At 37.7% G+C, this 21,303-nt stretch overlaps 1 protein-coding gene across 4 annotated transcripts in view; it reads left to right on the plus strand.

The window, feature by feature from the left end:
- Nucleotides 1-21,303, plus strand: part of LOC113917532 (interleukin 1 receptor accessory protein) — a 126,844-nt gene that overhangs the window by 85,668 nt on the left and 19,873 nt on the right. For all 4 annotated transcript variants that reach the window (XM_027585376.1, XM_027585375.1, XM_027585377.1 and 1 more), the window contains exons 4-8: nt 404-590; nt 11,708-11,873; nt 13,933-14,004; nt 16,260-16,386; nt 18,893-19,041. In XM_027585376.1, coding sequence (XP_027441177.1) covers nt 404-590; nt 11,708-11,873; nt 13,933-14,004; nt 16,260-16,386; nt 18,893-19,041 — 701 coding nt within the window. The remainder of the gene's footprint in view (nt 1-403; nt 591-11,707; nt 11,874-13,932; nt 14,005-16,259; nt 16,387-18,892; nt 19,042-21,303) is intronic.

The raw sequence follows: 21,303 nt of genomic DNA on the forward strand, positions 1-21,303 counted from the left end.
CATTTTGGCTCTTTCCACAGTTTAGCTATTGTGGACGTTGCTGCTATAAACATTTTGGGGTGCACGTGCCCCTTCGGATCACTACATTTGTATCTTTGGGGTAAATACCCAGTAGTGCAATTGCTGGGTCATATGGTAGTTCTATTTTCAACTGTTTGAGGAACCTCCATACTGTTTTCCAGAGTGGCTGCACCAGCTTGCATTCCCACCAACAGTGTAGGAGGGTTCCCCTTTCTCCGCATCCCCACCAACATCTGTCGTTTCCTGACTTGTTAATTTTCATTCCTATGTGAACTGACATGTAAATGAGGTCTCAATGTGCAGCATTATTTCACATAACTCATTTTAATGTGATTGCTGCATCAAATCAGATTCAAAGGAGATTGGCTATTTCTCTTTTCAGGAATACCACATACTGCAGCAAAGTTGCGTTTCCTCTGGAAGTGGTTCAAAAAGACAGCTGCTTCAATTCCTCCATGAAACTCCCACTGCATAAACTGTATATAGAGTATGGTGTTCAGAAGATCACGTGTCCAAATGTAGATGGATTCTTTCCTTCCACCGTCAAACCAACCATCACTTGGTACATGGTAAGGAAACTCAAGAGCATCTTACCCTCTCTAAAATGGCAATATCTGTCCTTGATTGTTGAGTTAATGTTGAAACTGAGATTTTTCTCATCAGAGTTTTTATTTCTTCCTTAAAAACTTTATACAAATCTTTTACCACTTCTTCACTTTGTGCCATTTTTGTTTATTTATTTATTTATTTATTTATTTATTTATTTATTTATTTATTTATTTTGTGTGCCATTTTAAGGAAGTGGTAGAGAATGCTTTGCCTCAACTCATCATTTTCTAAATTACATTCACTGGGCAACTAGAACTACCATATTTTTATTAACTTCCTATGAGATACCATTTGAGAAATGCCCGCACACTTCTATTCACTGCTGAATGAGGTCAGAACTGCTTGCTCATTTGGTGAATGTCAACTCCTTGATTAGTCAGCACTGTATTCTATTATTTGTGTGTGTTCTCATGTTTACCCTCATTTGTGGGCACAGTCCATCTGTGGTCTCCTCCACATCTGAGAGACTTGGAAAGTGTTTAATCAAAAATGAAAGTGTTGGAAGGTGGCACCTGTGGCAGCAGCCTTGTTTTTTTAATCTCCTCAAATACCCACATATGCCAAAGCTAAAAACTCCTGGACAACATTTAGAACAAACTCAGTGACGAGTTATCCACAAGAATCACTTTCGATGACATGAGTGAGACAAACCACATATAGAATCAGTGTCTAGGGAAGGGGGCAGATGGAAGTAATGTGGTATCTGGCAGACTTGAGAACAAGGGTGGTCCTCATTGTAAAGTGAGGGACGGTGGGCCAATCTGAGAACAGCAGCTGAAGTTGGGAAGAGTTTTGCTCTCTAACAGGGGGTGAGTCCAAGAGGTCCATAGTAAGAAATTCTGAAGGGACTGAAGTTGTTCTAGTGCCTCACAACTCTGAAAAACTGCCACCTGCACTGAGGACAAGTGGCTGGGAGTGTGATCAGAAGTAAACAGAATCAGGACAATATAGAGGAAGGAAAGAGAAGGACCAGCTAAAAACAGAGAAGCAGCAGGCTCCGGAAATCCCTTCCATAGTTTGGAAGAGGGATCTCTGTGATGCTAGAAAATCCTGCCATGTTCAAAAACTCAGAAAAAAAACAAGTTTTACCAAAAAATGAACAACAAAAAGAGCCATGATAGGGGCACCTGGGTGACTCAGTCAGTTAAGCGTCTGACTCTTGATTTTGGCTCAGGTCATGATCTCAGGGTTCTGAGATTGAGGCCCACGTCGGGCTCCACGCTCAGTGCAGAGTCAGCTTGGGATTCTCTCTCCCTCCCCCACCCAAGGGAGGATGTGCTGTCTCTCTCTCTAAATAAATAAAAATAAAACCTTAAAAAAAAGAACCAAGGTAAAATCCCATTCAAACTTAAAAGAAAAAAGAATAAGAAGCAGAATAACATTTCTACCAAAAAAGAGAAAGCATGTCAGAAGAACATAATGTGACTTACTATTAAAAAGTGAGCTAAAAGACGTTAAGAAATGATGTGAGAAAGAATAACATAGATCAATAACACTTAGAAAAGTCCAGACATAGAAAGTTAGGAAGAAGGAAATCAGTCATTTCAGAAAGGAAGCTAAAACCTAAGAGAAACATAACAGCAAATGAACATGATAGATAATGCCTTAAGACGAACAGAAAGTGGAAGGGAGAAAGAATTTAAAATTGAAAATAAATGATGAATAAAAATAAGAAAGTTAGAATGGATATACCAGTAAGACATATAGTAGACTGTAGACAATGAGTATTGCCAGAGATAAAGAGGACTTTTCAGAATAATAAAAGGGTCAATTCATTAGGAAGTTGTAAAAATAGTACACGTATATGTGCCTCACAGCAGTGTGTCTGCATGAAGCAAAAGTTGACAGATTTAAAAGAAGAAATAGGCAATTCATAATCATAGTTTAAAATATTAGCATCTAACAGTTGAAGTCATTAATGAAATGACTTAGGAGCCAACTTTAAGAGCTTTCCATTGGCCAATAATGGAACAATTTGAACTTCAGTAAGGTTATTAATCACAGTAGGTTGAATCTTATGAATTAAATTTAAATCCATAAGTTCATAATGATATTTCAAAATAATTGGTCACATTTAGTGGATGATAGGAAATCAATTTGTTATCTTGAAAACTGGAAAAGGGAAAAAAATCGGGTATTTATTCTGCCTTTCCTATAAGAAATGTGCACTGACTAATGAAATAGTTCAGAGAAGTGTTTTTGTTAATTATGTTATGTTAATCACCATATATTACATCACATCATTAGTTTTTGATGTAGTGTTCCATGATTCATTGTTTGCATACAACACCCAGTGCTCCAGGCAGAACGCGCCCTCTTTAATACCCATCACCAGGCTAACCCATCCCCCCACCCCCCTCCCCTCTAGAACCTTCAGTTTGTTTCTCAGAGTCTATAGTCTCTCATGGTTCATATCTTCCTCTGATTTCCCCCACTTCATTTTTCCCTTCCTGCTATCTTCTTCTTCTTCTTCTTCTTCTTTTTTAACATATAATGTATTATTTGTTTCAGAGGTACAGGTCTGTGATTCATCAGTCTTACACAATTCATAGCGCTCACCATAGCACATACCCTCCCCAATGTCTATCACCCAGCCACCCCATCCCTCCCACCCCCCGCCACTCCAGCAACCCTTAGTTTGTTTCCTGAGATTAAGAATTCCTTGTATCAGTGAGATCACATGATACATGTCTTTCTCTGATTGACTTATTTCACTCAACAGAGTACCCTCCAGTTCCATCCACGTCGTTGCAAATGGCAAAATCTCATTCCTTTTGATGGCTGCATAATATTCTATTGTAGTGTGTTCTTATAAAAGTATATAATCATTTTGCAGCCCCTAATGAATTAATAAATCTGAGTGTGAAGCAGCAATGACTGATACCATGATAAGAAAGGAAACAGCTAGACATATTCCTTCTCATGAAAGAATAAAATATGCCAAATGAATTAAACCTGAGTCTGAAAAAAACCCTTTGGATCTTGCTGCCATTTTGCAGGATATATAGAGAACAGAGGAATGTATTGTTCTACACCATAAGTTTGCAGTCAGCAAAATCCAGACTGGAAAATTCTATGGGCCAAATGTCCTGGATTATTCAACAGATAAATTGCAAGAAAAAGAAAGGCAGGATGTGGGACTATATAGGTTAAGAGAAACATGTCAGACACATTTGACAATGCATGAGACTGTGGTGTCTAAGGATGTACGTGTGGGTGATAAGATTATAAAGGAAAATAAGAAATTGATTTTACCGTGAAAGTGTAGATAGTGGCTACTTTGTGGGGGGGAACTAGTAAAAGAGCTGTGATGGACATGGGGCGTGTAGAAGGCCTTTAGGGGTGACTAGTAACATTCTATTCTGGACCTGAGCAGTGCTTATGAAGATATTTGTTTTATAATGATACATGAACTCATACATACATTTGAGTGTTTTTTGTATATGTTTTATGCTATAATAAAATGATTAAGAGATAGGGAGGGAAGGAGGGGAGAAAGAAAATGAGAGAGATAGAAAGACTGATTTAAGATATATAACAACTAGTTGCAATGTATGGACCTTAGATTGTATTTTTTTCAGACAAACTATAAAACAAGTTATGAGAAAATCAGGAAACTCTGAACACAGAATATTGATAATACAATGAGTTATTACTTTTTAAATTGTGATGATAATACTATAGATATGCTTGCAGAAGACAAGGGTCTTGTCATTTGGAGATTACACATAGAAATCTTTACAAGTGAAATTATATAATGTCTGTGATTTGCTTCACAATAATCTTGGGGTGCAGTGAGTGGGTGTAGATGATATAAGACATAGCCTGAATTTATACTTTAAGCTAGGTACAGGTGATCACTGTATATTCTGTAATTGTGGTGTTCTCTAATAGACAGCATAAAAAATTATTAAAAGGATAATATTAACAATTTTACATCAGTAAGTATAATGCATTTTCCAATTAAAAAATGTATTCTTCTACTTACCTGCAATTGAGTTCTCTCATCTCTAACCCTGTTCACTTTTTCTATACTTGACTACTTCAGACTACTTGGTCTGAAAAAATTAATTTTATTTCCTTATATATTCTGTGTTTTGTTTTGTTTTTCCTTTTTCTTGATGCATTACCTACCTGGAATGTCCCCTCTTCTTTCTTCATACAGTTCAAATTCTACCACCTTCATGAAATGTTCTCTCTTCTCTCCAGCTAGAAATATTTTTTCCCTAATATAATCCCACAGCTACTTATTTATGCCTATCTCCATGTCGCTTTTCACTTCCTTTATTGTTTTACTGTCATCCATGTATACATTCAACAGCTGTTGAAGATCAATTGTATTCAGTGCAATATGTCAGGGGTTTGGCAGAACACAGTGATGAATGAGATATATGTCCTACCCTACATAGTTCCAAAAAGATCCCACAGTTTAATTCAGACAGGTTTATAAATAAGAATTCTTATTCTTATCAAAAAGTAGAATTCTAAGTTCCATAAGAGTGCCAAAGAGAATTAATTGTTGGTTCTAAGAAGAGGGAGAAATGTACACACATGTACCCTATGAGATTGACTATTTCTTGAGGACAGAGTTACAGCATAGCCATCTCTATATCCTCAAAGATTTCCAGATTTTTGGTTTTTCTGGTTGGATGAATGTTGGTGCTATTAACCAAGATATGAAGTAGCAGAGAAGGAGCAGGTTTGGGAGCAAGTAATGGGTTTTGAGAATGTCATATGGAGTTAGAGATGTCTGTGAGATACCTAGGTAGCAGTGGCCTGTAGGTTGTGGTTACATGTGTATGGGTCTGGAGCTTAGAAAAAAAAATCAAAACTGGAGCTCAGAGAATTGGATGCATGTATATGATAGATGAACCCCTTAAGAAGAAGACAAAATACAAAATAAAATGATAAAGTAAAAGGCCAAAGTCAAAATCTGGAGAGAATGAAGGCAAGAAGCAAAGAAAGAAGATCAAGACAAAAAGTCATAGCAGTGAAACCACTGGGATGGCAGATACCCAACAATGTTCAGGTGACTAAAAGGAGAGCCAGTAACCAGACATCCTTTCTATTCTATGGTGCTGAAAAGGTTGCTCTTGATGTGTGCTATGCTGCTTTTCATTTCCATATTTGAGTAATTGACTGACCCCTTTAATCCTGAGAGTTCTGCAATCTTGGGAGCAAAATCAGGGTTCTTGGCAGGGGGATTTCTCCCATCACAGTATAGCAATGCTGACATTGCTTTCTATTTCCTACCCTCTGCAGTCACCCCCTGCATCTGCCTGGATAGCTTTGCTCTCCTACAGTAGTTCTCTTTTTCCATTGTTATCAGCTGAATTCCCTACCTTGACATTGGAGGAATAGTTTCTTTTAGTAATAACTGTGAGAGTTAAGACACATTAATCAGTTCCAGCAAATCTGTTTTCCTGTTGGCAGAAGGTGAAAACTGATGAATTGAAAGAAGGAAAAGGAAACTAACATTTCTTGCATTTTCCTAGTAAAATACCTTGTACTGGGTACTTTATATGTTATATGTAATACCACATCCTTCAGGGTTGATATCATATAGGAACCAGAGGCTGAGAGGTGAATAGCAATAGCTGACATTTACTGAGCACAGTAATTCTTCCAAATATTTTGATTATTTTAATTTTCTCAACTTGAAGTAGGGTCTATCATTTTCTCCGTTTTATCATTAAGAAAACCCAAGTACAGAGTGGTTGAGAGATTTTGCCTGGGTCCCAGAGCTGGGAGCCAAGATTTAACCCTATACAATCTATGTCAAGAGCCCCTAGTTTTACATTATTTTATATAATTTACTGGAAATAATCCAGCCAGTAATAGGAGAATGTGGGATTTCAAGCCACTTTTGTTGGGTTCCAAAGCTTATACTCTTCAGAAATGACACAGAGAGAGTGCTCCAGTCTTAATTTCTGGAGCGTGAAGCACTCTGAAGGGCTGAGCCATCTTTGCACACAGATTAGGTTGCAAGGGAGACCGTGGGCCATAAGGAAACCTGTGGAGAGATCACCCGGGGAAGTCAGAAGGGCTCCAAAACCTGGGATTGGTGGGAACAGAAAATCAGAAGTTTCTCTTTCAGAATGGCAGGGGAAATGGGGCAGGCTTGAATTCTTCTTCTCTGAATGTCTTCTTTCCTGCTCTCTTCTGTATGGCAGAATGTTCTTCAGTCTGGGCCCAGAATTCATAGTTCTCTAATTCAACAATCCCGTGAGTTAAATTGATGTTCATCTTTGTTACTGTAATGATTGTATTTCTCTCTTCTGTAATGGGGAGTGACCTCTCTCTTTCTAACCCTTGAATAACAAGCACACAGCACAAAACAGAGCCAATATACTTTGTATTTAGGAATTGATTCAATAATTGAATGAATTGGACTGGGCTGGAAAATTCCATGAGAATAAGGGCCATTTCTGTTTTTACTGTCTGCTGTATGCCCAGCTCCTAACACAGTTCCTGTCACATGAGAGGGATTTTGTAAGTATTTGTTGCATAAACATTGGATGACGTAGTTCTGAAGTTCAGTGGAAGTGACTGGTGGAGAGAACTCTTATGAGACTTTGTGAACAAGTATGATGCATTTCACGGCAACTTAATCTTAGATGCAAAAATGTCAATAGCTATTCATAACTATTCTAATGTTATATCTCAGACTCGGTACCCTCACTCAGGCTCCCTACCCATCCTACAACTCCCCCATCCCAGGTATTACAATCCTTGTATTCACCTTCTTATTATCATGTGCATGCCGCCTGAACTTTCAACTCCACGTCTTGTGTCTTTCCTTCTCTCATCCATAGTTCTGACCTACGACACAAATGTACTGAGCATTTCCAATGTGCCAAGTATTGGGCAAGTTGCTGCCCATGCGGATAACAGTACTCATGCACCCCCCACTTGCCCCTGGGAGTAAGTTTTCTAGAGGAAGAAATAAGCATGAAAAGAGTCACCATAATAAAGGTGGTTAAGGACTAACGCAGAGGGCAAAATGCTGTAAGAGCATAGGGAATTTTTTTTAAATTTCATTTTTTTATATTTATTTATTTTTTTTAATATTTAAAAATATTAAAATTTTTTTTAAATTTTATTTTTTTATATTTATTTATTATTGATGTACTTACTTATCAGAGAGAGAGCACAAGCAGAGGGAGCTGCAGGCAGAGGGAGAAGCAGCTCCCCACTGAGCAAGGAGCCTGATGAGGGACTCGATCCCAGGACCCTGGGTTCATGACCTAAGCCGAAGGCAGATGCTTAAGCAACTGAGCCACCCAGGCGCCCTGTGTAGGGGATTTTTTTTTTTCTTTCACATTTTTCCCCGTGCCTAGAGTGTCACTCTCCCACGTCTCCCCTCCCACATCACTGGTAATATTCTACTTGCCCTTTAACAATCGGGCCCACATCTTCCTTCTCCAGGAAGTTTTTCTAAATGTTTTCTGTTTAATCTTTTCTCCCACTTCCCCACCCCAACATGCTTCTCATAGGATTTGTTGTAATTCTCCACTAGACTGCATGCCTCTAGGTCAGGAACTCTACCATTTCCATTCTTGTGCCCTCATACAGTTCTTTAAATATTGTAGGTTTATTGAATGGAAACATCTGTCCTTTTTAAGTCACGACATCCCCCCACTCACACCCCACACTTCAGCACATGATTTATTTCCTCTCGAAGATCTCAAAGTCATTTCTTGTGCTGTTCTTTACCTATATATTGCGGTAGGTTGCCATGGCTACCGCTATGTATTAGAAACGTTGTTCTGTTGAACTTCTCTCTTTTGAATTCAAAATGAGGAACTGATTGGTCAACTAAGTGGATGACTCGTTTTCTAGTCAGACAAGTGTTCACAGTGAAAATCAACTTACCATTAACCATTTCTCGTATTTAGACACATTTTTTTTATTCTTTGGATATCTAGATTTTTTTTGTACCTTTTTTTTTTTCTGATTCCAAAGAAACGATTTTGAAATCTGCACTATTTATTTTTAGGAATACTTTATTGTGGTTAAAAACATACTGTGTATCTCAGGTGCATGTGCCAAAGGGTCTACAGATGCAACTGCTTATAAGCATTAGAGTTCATCACACATGATAGGCTAAAGTTAATGGTTATTTATAGTTCACCAATGCCCCAAAGCTACCCCTACCATGCACGTGCACACTTAGAATGTAAAATACTTCTTCCTTATCCTTTTCCAACATGCTATAGGTCTAATAACTTTGAAATGGCTTTTTATTTCTTTTCTTGTTACTCCTTTTGGTTAAAACTAGTTAATTTAAATTTTTTGAATGGTCAGCTTTAGTAGATTAGACCTGAAACTTTCCCACTGATTTTTGTGGAATATTCCTTAATTTGAAATATTTTTCTAGACAAAGCGGCTCCAAGAAAAACTTGTCCCTGGCCTACATTTTTGTCCTTTATGGAAAGAAGATCTCACAAGAAAGCATACTTATACCATTGACTCATGGGCCCACTGAATACTCTAAAGCATATCCAGCTCATGGGTTTGGTTAAGAGGAAGAAAAAGAGAGAGCTAGCAAGAGGTCAACACACACCTATTTTGTACCATTTTCCTTGCTGTTTAGATGTGTCTGATTCTATTTCTCTGTTCATGATAAGTCCGTAAGAGTTGACCCTTGGTTTTAGTCAGTGCTGTATTCTCAGAACCTCAAACCGGCTGGCACATGGTTTATGATTAATACTCAAGGGTGAATGAACTAATGAGTGAATGAATGAAAAGGCTTTGAGTTAGAAGTGTTTCTTCATATTTGTAGCACATATTGTGAATCCTAAAACAAATGTGTTTAAATAGTTTTTACAGAAATGATACTTGATAAGTCAAAAAATGTTTCTTTTAGTACATTCTTAAGAAATGATTTTGACAAGTACAGTACTAATTGTTAACTTCTTATCCTGAACAGTATGCTTTTCCAGTTTATCACGAATTGTGGGACTCCGCCTCATATATGCCATAGAGCCACATTATTAACACTGGGACCGGCCTGCCTCTGGCATATGTGCAGGACCACAGGATAGGGTAGGGAGACAGTGTCAGGTGGAATTAAAAGCAAAGGCCTCAAAACAGGTAGATCTAGATTTAAATTTTAGCTCCGACACTACCTAGCTCTATGACATTGGCAATCACTTAACCTTTCTAGGCCTTTATATCCTCGTCTATAAAATGGGCATAAAAGCATGCCAGACTTGCTGAGTTTGGAATAAGGGTTGGAGGGGTTAATGGAGTACATGTAAATACATGTGTCTGTGCAATTTTTCCAGCCCAACCAACTCCCAAGGAGAGCTGTTCATTCTTAGTTAAGCTGTCTGGAAAACTGAGTTTTAGCTTTGCTCTGGGTTATCGAGAGTCCCTTTTTATCTGTCTGTCTCATTATTTTTTTTCCACCTGTAAAACTAAAGCATATTTAGTTCTGATCTGTCTACTTCATGGGAATTTAAGAACAGCTAAGCTAACAAATGAGAGAAGAAAATAGCTTTGAACTGTTTCAAAGAAAGGTGCCACAAAAAATCAAATAGAGTTCTATAGATAGTCTAAACTCAATTTAAACTAAATCTGACATAAATTCATTATAGAATACAGGTCTCTGTGGCCTTATACTTTGTGATAACCTATGAGGATTGAAATATTTTGCTGACGTGACAAGTGTCTAGAAGCGCTGCTTATCAAAACAGGATAAATTGCATTCAGAAAATAACTGAGTATATAACAGCTTCCTCTTGATAATCATCTCCATGCATCAAGTGTAGTGATATTCTTAAAAGACATATTTTCTATGACAAAGAATTGCAAAATATGACACTCAGTGTAACTGTCATATTTCAAAACACATGCTCCAGGAATTGAAGAAAACCTTACGTATTCAAGAATCAAAGTTAAATATGTAAATACAGCAAATCTAAAGTACAAGCCAATAATAACCTCCCCGAATTTTCAAGATCTAAAGGACCCTGGACCTAACCCAGTCCGTTTGTGTCAGATTAATTATTGAATTTTTAAAGAAAAACAAAAGTTTTTTTCTAAAAGTAAATGTTTCACATATAATTTTGTCACAGTTGATGTATTTTTTTCTTAGAGAGAAAAAAATAAAGTAATATAAGCCCATTAGTAGGGCTCAGAGAGCCAGAACAGGATTCCAGTTATGTTGAATGAAGTATTTCAATCTCAAAAGTTTACAAATCAGCAAAAGTATATAAAAATATAATTTGGTGTAGAAGTAAATGTAATTCCTGGTAAGACTCATAAAATATCTTTTAGTTTTAGATTCTGAAGTCTGTAATATTTGATTGTAAAAAAAAAAAATGGGATAAGTAGAAGGAAAACCCAAAAAAGTTTGGCAGTGACAGATAGAGAGATTCAACAGAGCCATCAAAAACACTGAAACGAGGGGGCCCTAGGTGGCTTAGTCTGTTAAGCATCTATCTTTGGCTCTGGTCGTGATCCTAGGGTCCTGGGATTGAGCCCCACGTCTGGCTCCCTGCTCAGCGGGGAGCCTGCTTCTGCCCCTGCCCCTCCACCTGTCTGCGCTCTCTCTTTTGCTCTCTCTCTCTCAAATAAATAAATAAAATCTTAAAAAAAAAAAAAAATGCTGAAACCAGAGACTTAATGTGAGACCTCAATGGTCAGAGTGGCTGGCTTCCCGAATTAATATAATCACTGAATAAATGTGGAAAAATGAAAACTAAGCGTTTCTTAAATAGCAGCATGTGAATTTCCTTAAGTTGCTTTAGTTGTTTTTCAAAACTTTAACCTTGTTTAACTATTAACATGGGATTTCCAAAATTCAAATACGGGATCCTGAGACAGGAAGCTTGTGATTTTGAATCCATGTCTCAGTTCAAAAGTCCTATTTTCCTTTTGCAGAAAGTATAATGAAACTTGCATTCATTCTTTGCAGAAATATCATCAAATACTTGACGAAAATAATTTGTAAAAAGTACAGCCAACATAGATATTTGTATGTTCTGTGCAAAATTAGGTGTGTGTATATGCATTTGTGTATTTTCTGTGCATGTATCTACATACTGAACATCTTTTCTTTTATTTCTAGGGCTGTCAGAAAATACAGGATTTTAATAATGTGATACCTGACGGCCTGAACTTGAGTTTTCTCATAGCCTTAGTTTCAAACAATGGAGATTACACATGTGTTGTTACATATCCAGAAAATGGGCGTACCTTCCATCTCACTAGGACTCTGACTGTAAAGGTGGTAGGTAAGCATGATTTTTAAGTGCACACAACAAAAATGCAATAACTCTGTTTTGGCTCTTCATAGTTTATTACAAACAAGTGTATCCATTTTATGAGAAAAGAGGTTTATCTTTTTTGTTCACTGCACTGTCCCTAGAGCCTCAGCAATTCCACATACAAAGTAGGGGTTCAATAACTATTGGTCTACTGAATGAATTAATATGTGAATGAATGAAGGCAGCTTGGGGAGTGAAAGGAGTACCAGAGGAATCTGTGTTCAGCTTGTACCCTTGCCATTTATTAGCAATATGACTTTGATCAGGGTCTGGGTCTCCTGAACTGTACTCTGGAACTAAGAGTACCTGACATTCAGTATAGCTGAGAACATTAGAAATAATATACATATTATGCTAGTCCAGTTCCAGGCAAACAGCAGAAACTCAATGAATTAAGTAGTTAAAATTATTATCACAAAAAATGTTGTATTTGAATTCAACCAGCTCTGTCTTTCTGTGGACTGGAACTGGGGTAGCTGAAGCTATTTGCCAGTGGTGTTTAACCCTTGCTTTGCACTGGTTGAGAGAATGGGGGGGGGGGTTGAGAAATTCAGAAAGTGGAAAGGACAATGTCCAGGCAGAATCAAAAGACTCCTATCAAACCCAGAAATTAAGAGAACCAATGTCAGCATTTAGGGGAGAGCCCTAAATACCACTGTGCCCATGATACTAAAAAGGAGAGCATATCAGAGTGAAAATTTTTCACACCCCATCTTTTCATAGATGGAAACATCGAGACCCAATAGCACAAAGTAACCTGTTTAGAGATGCTCTGTGAGTTAGTGTAAGAAGTGATTCCAAATCTCAGGTTTCTGATTCTTGGTGCAGGGCTTTCTCTAATAGCCTGACACCAGGTTCAGTGTAATTTTTAAGGGCTCTAACATAATAGTGCAAATAAAATTCAAATTGAAAAATTTTGTAATCCCCTCTCCTCTTCCTCTGCCTACTTTTGGAATAATGCTGGGCTGGGAACTCATTCAGAAGAAAAATCAGACTAAATTTAGAACTTAACCGGAATGGGCTTTAAAAGCCAAATGAATAATCTAACCTTAAATTCATCTTGGCAGTTGTTTCTGATACAGATACTTAAATGTATCCCTTTTTGGGAAGTTGAGAACAGGCATGCTTGTTCACCTTGTTTTATAGATAGAGAAGTTGATAGACACTGATGTGGGGTAGGGTTCTTATCCAACTTTCAAGCAACACAAGTTTGTTTTTGAAGCTGTGAAGTACTGAGCACTTATTATATACCAATAGGATGCTTTAATATGCATGACTTAATTTAATCCTTCTAATGAACCTGTGCGGTGAGTTTAATTATCCTCATTTTAGAGGTGAGGAAAATTAGCTTCTCAAAGATTAAGCAAAAAACCAGAGTCATATGGTTAGGATTTGACCAAGTAAGGATAAGAGCCTTGGTTGTTAAATCTTTGAAGCCTCTACTGTTATGCACTACACTATAAAACCCCTTCAGGGTACTTTTATTTCAAATTAGAAATATAGAATATTATAAAGAGCAGCAGTCCTATGAATGAGCAGTCAACTGTCACAGGCATTGGGTAGACTGATGTGCTGGCCTCACAACTGTGGTTTTAAATTTTCCATTTACTTAGTATTCATTTAATATTTACTTCTTTAACCAGGTCCCATACTAGACACCCTGGGCATGTTCTGGAGAAATATGTAGAAAAGAAACAATTGAGGAAGACATGAAAGCAATTTATTTTATAGTATGAGAAGGGTATTTCATGTAAGCGTTGGGAAGCAAAAACACTGGTTAAATCTCCTATCCTGAAACGTGGAGGCTACTTAGTATGTTATGTTTGTCTCTTTGCTTGTTTGAAATGAATGAAGTGTTGTAAATGACTCTACATTGAGCTGTGGGCCCTTGCGGGAAGAACTGACAAACTGTGCCAGGAAGTTGGGCAAAACTTTACAAAAGAGCAGCTCTTGGAAATGGGTTATGAGAGATGAGGGATACATGATTTAACATCATCTCTCTTTTGTTTCTTCCTCTCTAAAACAGGCTCTCCAAAAGACGCATTGCCTCCTCAGATCTATTCACCCAATGATCTTGTGGTTTACGAGAAAGAACCGGGTAATTATAGCTGTGCCTCTTAATTTCAGTTAGATTCTCTTAATGACAAGGAATAAAATGTCATTTAAGTTAATGCATGCAAATAGAGGGCTTTTGTAAGGAAACAGAGGAATTGAAACTGAAATCAAGGCAGCTCTCGAGATTAGCTCCTCCTCTGTCATAGATCTCTCAGGCATCTCTGGGATTCTCAGCTTCTCTCTCCACAGCTGCTCCCTTCCTCCCCTGCAGTGGCTCCCCTCTCCTGATTAGTGATTTCTGTCTGATGTACACGTTAGCTTGCACACAGCTTGGGTTTGCCGAGACTGTGATATGAGCACAAGACGTCCTTTAAGCTTCTGCTCCACTGTGGAAGGGCAGGGGTTGGAGCTCGGGGGTGAGACCCTGAATTTAATGGGTTAACAACTGGTAGAACTAGTACACCCCAATCAGAACTCTGTGGGATGTTTCCTATGGCTGTCTGGGTCTCCTTTTAAAAAGTTTTTTTTTAGTTTTCATAATTTTCCATTCTGGACAAAAATCATCTGCTACTGACCGAATAAGGCATCGTGTGTTATTCTTCTGGCTCAAAGCCTCCCACAGTTAAACTGAAAACCATAGAAAATCTTACAATTTTCTATATTGTATCCTTTACAATAAACTCACTCCAAACCCAATGAAAGGTGTAAAAGAACATATTTTTACAATGTACTAAAGATAACAGAGGTCGTGATCAAATGTAGGTAGAGCACAATGATGCCCTCCTGAAACTAAGATAAGGTTTCAAATAGTGAGCTGCCTGTAAAAAAAAAAAGAACACACAAAGGGGTCTGCCAACCCCAAATGGACCAAATTTCCTAGAATTCATAGTGGCTTTGTATAGTAATATGAACATTCTTCCTGCTATGGGGGTAAACGCTTACTGATGACCTAATGTGTTTCATCTACCTAACATATGGTTACAGAATCTATGTTCATGTTACCTTCCTGCATATTAATATAGAAACTGAAAGGGACAACATAAGAATCATGCATGAGAAGAGGGGATGAGGTAGGACCATGCAGTGAGACAAACTTGCTTTCAAATTTGGATGACAATATAATTTGTCATCTCAACCTGCACAACTTTTGAGAGTGAAAGCAGTTGATATCAATAACTAAGAAAGCAAGCGTAGAACAGAGTTGTCCTGGGCAAACTGGAGTGAAAGTCAATCTGGGTCAAATTCTGGTTTGCCACTTATTAACAATTTCATCTAAGAGGGGCACCTGGGTGGCTTAGTCATTAAGCGTCTGCCTTTGGCTCAGGTCATGATCCCAAGGGTCCTGGGATCAAGCCCCCGTCCCGCCCCCCGCATCAGGCTCCCTGCTCAGCGGGAAGCCTGCTTCTCCCTCTCCTCCTGCCCCTGCTTGTGTTACCTCTCTCGCTGTGTCTCTATCTGTCAAATAAATAAATAAAATCTTTAGAAAACAACAACAAAAAAACACACACAGAAAAAACAATGTCATCTAGGAATGGCATTTAACATCGTTAAGCATTAGTTTTCACATCTATAAAACATGAATTTAAAAAAATACCCCGTAGTATTTTGTTTAAATTAAATAAGATTCCTTGTAAGTATAAATATTTAGCACAGTGAATTATATAAAGTTCTTAGTGAGGGTGCAGCTGCCCTTCCTGTTATTATCATTTTCTGCCTGGAGATCCCCCTGACCTCATGTTCCATCTCAGGAAGATAACATAGATTTGTTATTCATAAACAGTAGTATTTATAAACATACAAATATTTGCATTATATATATATATGTATATATGTAAATTTTAAACTTACTGACTGCACCCTGATAACCTGAGCATTTCAAGATCTGGCCTGCCCCTCAGTGTTGGCACTGCCCCATCTTTTCTGCACCAAGCACAAAAGGTCTGGAGAATCTCTCCTTAGTCACTGTTTGTGAGGGAAATAACAAAGGATAAGAGTAGTCCATGGAAGTTTAGGGCTAAAAAGGATGTTGTCAGAGCCTCTTTAAACAAATACTGCCATGGTACAGGATTTATGGATTGTATAAAAAGATGGTCGTTCTGGAAATTTTGTATAAAACTGCTGTACTTCTTTTCTTGGTTTGTTTATTTTGCAATGAAGTATGGTACGTTACTATGGTAGGCGACTTGAAAATTACTCAGAAGTATTTAAGTACAATTTTATAGCTTCTGATTAGTTACAGAGTGAAACCAGTGTAGCCATGGAAGGTTACAGACTGATGGGTTAACTTGTTCTTTTTAGGAGAGGAGCTACTCATCCCCTGTACAGTCTATTTCACTTTCCTGAAGGATGCTCGCAATGAGGTTTGGTGGACCATTGACGGAAAAAAGCCAGATGACACCAATATTGATGTAACTGTTAATGAAAGGTACCATTGGCTCAGACAAGGGGTGATCGACGTTTGTCCCTCAACTGAATGCCCTCTGGCTTATACTAATCATTGAAAGTAAAAACTCTGACTTTGGCCCATCATTACCAAAAATCTGCAAGATTTTCAAGTCTTTAGTGGCTGCATCCCGAAGCAGGATTACTGGACTTTCAATTCAAGACCCAGATGTCTTCTAATAATCACACATTCATGATTCCCACTTGAAAGTAGATGGGGTGCATAGCCCACATGAATGAAGAGCCACAATACAGGGCTCTGAATACATGAAAGCTGGTCAGTGTGGCCCTGTTCTTTCCTTTCTCAAGTCCGTATTTATGCCTCAGATAAATTGTATTAGTTTCTTTTCTTGCAGTAAACATATATTTCCTATTTTCCTCCTCATTCTTAACTCACATAGCATGCATGTTACATTTATAATTGATAATTATTTTTTTAAATATTGGCTAAATACATTCACATTCTTTAAATTTTATTTTTAAAGTGGATGAGGTGGTAATATAGCCCACTCTTAAAATAACAATCTGGGTCATTTTATTTCTAAATAAATATAAATTTTTGAAGAGGATTGGGTTGACAAGGAGGAAAATATGGGTCTTTGAAGACAAAAGATCCTTCCATAAGTGAAGTACACAACTGCAAGACAACAGTTGGTTCACAGCAACAATAAATAAAAATTAGCAGCTGACCAACTACATGACAAAGTAGTTCTGGGCCGTGAGACTTAACATGATATGCAAATACATCTTTGGCTACTTAAACTTAAAGATGTGTTGTTCCTAATAGTAAACTCACACTTTGCGCAGAGGTTATAAAATGTCTGCTTTACATCAAGTGCTATGCAAGATACTCCATCCCTAACTGAGTAGATTTTATCGGAGTAGGAGTGATAGAGCAGAAATTTCAATATATTGTGATAAATGCAGTGACGAGAATATTGGATATTATCGGAAGCTTTAGCTGAGGATTCCAGTCAGTTTTAGGGGATGAGGCAGTGCTTCTCAGATGGTACAGTACCTAAATAAAAAATTGAAGGATGAGTAGAAATAAACTAGGTAAAGAAATAGAATGTTCCTGGTAAAAGGAAAATGATGTGCAGTGGCTGGAATTTAGAGAAGCAGCACATATTTAAAGGTACAGAAGGAGACTCCTGAAATTGGAGCAGTTTTTGCAGAAGGAATTGGTTAAAGATGTGGCTGGAGACACAAAGGGAGAGTTATTGATCACTTAAGGAATTCTGAACATTGTGGTTCCTATCCTCATAATAATAACGAATGAATAATAATGAAGGTCATGCTGTCTGTCCTCGCTGCTACAGCAACACAACTCAGTGTCCAGAGTGGAGCAGTGCAGCTCAGTTTAGGCTAAACCCATCACAACTCTTGACCAAGTTCTCATGACTGACAGTCAGCCTCATTGGAAGGAGAACCTGGATGTCAGCTATAGGAGAGAGATTTTGTTTTCTCTTTGGAGCAAGTAGTTCCAAGGGATTTTAAATCTTGATCTTAGACCCAAAGCACTTGATCTCTGACATGCTGAGATTACGATGTATTTATTTTCATAAAGCTTACTTGCTTTGAGAAGTCTCTTCTTTTTATGTTAGGATTTAACCCATGGAGTTTCAGCCGTTTTACTGAAATATTCTACCTGTGTTCAAAATCCAAGCTTTGGGAATCCCTAGCTATATGAGCATGAACTATTGCTGAGGATGGTAATAATTGCCTATATGAATATTTATTAAGAATTGTTCTAATACTGGGGCGCCTGGGTGGCTCAGTTGGTTAAGCGACTGCCTTCGGCTCAGGTCATGATCTCAGGGTCTTGGGATCGAGCCCCGCATTGGGCTCCCTGCTCCGCGGGAAGCCTGCTTCTCCCTCTCCCACTCCCCCTGCTTGTGTTCCCTCTCTCGCTGTCTCTCTCTGTCAAATAAATAAATAAAATCTTTAAAAAAAAAAAAAGAATTGTTCTAATACTTAGACATTGACATACTCAATCCTCAGAGTTCTTGAGTAAGTCAATACATGTAATGCACTGTGTAGGCATTGCTACTTACCTCTCTTTCAAGGAGGAACTCAAGACTTGGAAAGATTAGTTACTGTGCCCAAAGTATCTAGCCAGTAAATGGCAAAGCTTGGGTCAAAACCCAGATGGATCTGGCCTCAGAAGCTTCTCTCTACACTGATACAGAATACTATCTCAGAAGTTTGAGGGAAGGAGACATTTTGCTCTGAAGAGAGATCTGCCATACGTTGCCAGCAATGGGATTTGTGCTGGATACTGGGATTGTGTGTGGTATAGAAGGTAAAGAATGGCACTGGAGTCTAGAAGCTATCCTTCCTTTGAAACCATTGGAGCTCAGGCAACACAGCTCGTGGACATTGTGGCCGCCCTCACCTTGGGGCCCTGTGGTTGTCTCCTTATCTGATTCACACACAGCACGTGGCCCTGCGTCTCATTCACGCTTTGATTTTCTTCCCCCTATTTCTAGTGTAAGTTTGACTGCAACTGAAGATGAAACAAGAACTCAGATTTTGAACATCAAAAAAGTTACTGCTGAGGATCTCAAGCGCAACTATGTCTGTCATGCTAGAAATGCGAAAGGGGAGGTTGACAAAGCAGCCAAGGTGAAACAGAAAGGTAATGGATGCACTCAGCAGATGCGTCTGTGAACTCCAAATGTAACAATGTGGTGAATAAGGGAAATGAGAAGACAGTGCTCCAGCACCTAGCACATCTGGCACATAGTAATGAATCAAAGGTGAATTGAAAAAATCTTGAGGGAAAGTTTCCATCTATGTGAAGACAGTCGAAATATTGTTTCTTATACTTTTAGTAACTTAGTGCACATATGTGGCCAAAAAATCTATATGATTATGAAAATGCATAATTTTATATTAGTACAGTCATGAAAAATGAAAAATAAAGAAAATAATTTAAAGCTACCAAAGATATAGAGACTCTATACTGGTAGAGTCACATATAATTGTTGGATTGTAAAGACCCTTTTAGAAATCATTGATGGCAGAGTTCAAGCCTCATAAAAATCACCATACCATGGGTGCCTGGGTGGCTCAGTTGGTTAAGCGACTGCCTTCGGCTCAGGTCATGATCCTGGAGTCCCGGGATGGAGTCCCGCATCCCTCTGACCCTCTTCCCTCTCGTGCTCTCTCTCTCTCTATCTCATTCTCTCTCTCAAATAAATAAAGAAATCTTTAAAAAAAAAAAATGACCATACCATATGACTTAATACTTTTGGAATTTTTTCTGAACAAATAACAGAAGGAGAATTATGTACCCATTGCTATTCTTAGAAGCATTATCTATAATAATGAAACATTATAAATAGCAACCATCTAATTATATTCAAGTAGTTAAGTAAAATATAAAATATTTTTTCTCAAAAATATAATTTTAAAATGATCATTTTAAATACTATGTATCAGTATTCAAACATTTAGAACAATTGCTAAAATGAAAATTATTTAAACTGTGACTTAAAGTAATATAAAAGGATTTCTATGTTGATATTACTAATTTTTTCTACAATAAATAAAAGTGATAAAGCTCTCTTGTGTGAGCTGTTGCTACTGAAACAGACAATGTCTAAAATTATCTTTGGGTCTCTCACCTAACACAGAACCTGACAATTAATCCCTTCAAGAATGTGTTTCAATGACCTAGAGAAAGATAATGATGATTTATCACACATGCAGTCACGTCATTCAGAATCATCATGGATCCTTCTGTCAGATAGAGCCTATAATATTTATACCAAAAGTAAAAAAAGAAAAAGAAAAAGAAATTAATTCATAGCTATTACATTTTGCAGTGGGATTCAAACTTTTTTTTTTTTAAGCTGATGCAAAAACAGGCTTCACTGTAACATTTCATTATAATTTAGAAAGTAAAAAGCAAAGTCCTGAAGTCTATATGCCACTTAAAAAGTCTTAGGGGATTGGTTCTGGATAGTTCATTGCTTCTGCCCCTCAGAAGCCAGTGTAAAGCAACGAGACTCAACCAAATAATATAAGGCAGTTTCCCAAAGTTAGTTCCTAAGAATACTACTAGGACTCTTTATAGTACTGCAGTTCATTATATGTACTCTAGACTCAGATGGCCTGTGTTGGAATCCCGGTTTCTGTGCATCCTAAACCCTGTGATCTTGAAAAAAAATCACTTAACCTCTCAGAGCTTCAATTTCTTTACATTTAAAGTAAGCAAATGATACCACTGTCTCATAAGGTTGTTTTAAGGTACTCAGCGCAATTACTGGCCTATATACATATATATTAAGTGCTCAACAAATATTAAGTCTACTTATTATTGCCACAAAATTTTCACAGGTGTTATTTGACAAAGGCTTTTACAGTAAATAAAGTATCATTAAAGGCTAGGCTAAACAAAATCAATCAGGTTATTTTAGTCAAGGGCCCCTTAGAGTCTTTACATTATTAACACTTGGTGTGAATATCTGAGGGGAATTGGAACATAGGAGGCAGGGTTTTTTTGTTTTTGTTTTTTTGGTTTTTTTCAAATATATTTGATTCCTGAAGTAATGGAGCATTTTGTGGGACTCGTTTTTTGAAGCATGTGTTTTGAGAAACAATTATGGAGGATGACATAAATTACTTACTTATTGTCAGGTAGGATTGAACAATCAATTAAAATCATGTTTAGTCTAAGAGTGATGCAGAAGTTTGCCTGCCAGAGCTACGTGAGTAGCTCCCTTTCCCACAAGGCCATGCTCTGAATGGTTGAGTATGAATGGCATCAGGAATGTGAAATGACAGGTGCATCCACTGACTGGATGATCTGTGCTGAAATTACATTAGTATTACAAAGAATTCAGCCTGGGCTGTGTACATCTTGTGGTACCAGAGGTGTTGAGGGTTTATACTT

The sequence above is a fragment of the Zalophus californianus genome, chromosome 1, assembly GCF_009762305.2.
Source record: "Zalophus californianus isolate mZalCal1 chromosome 1, mZalCal1.pri.v2, whole genome shotgun sequence".
NCBI classification, from domain to species: domain Eukaryota; kingdom Metazoa; phylum Chordata; class Mammalia; order Carnivora; family Otariidae; genus Zalophus; species Zalophus californianus.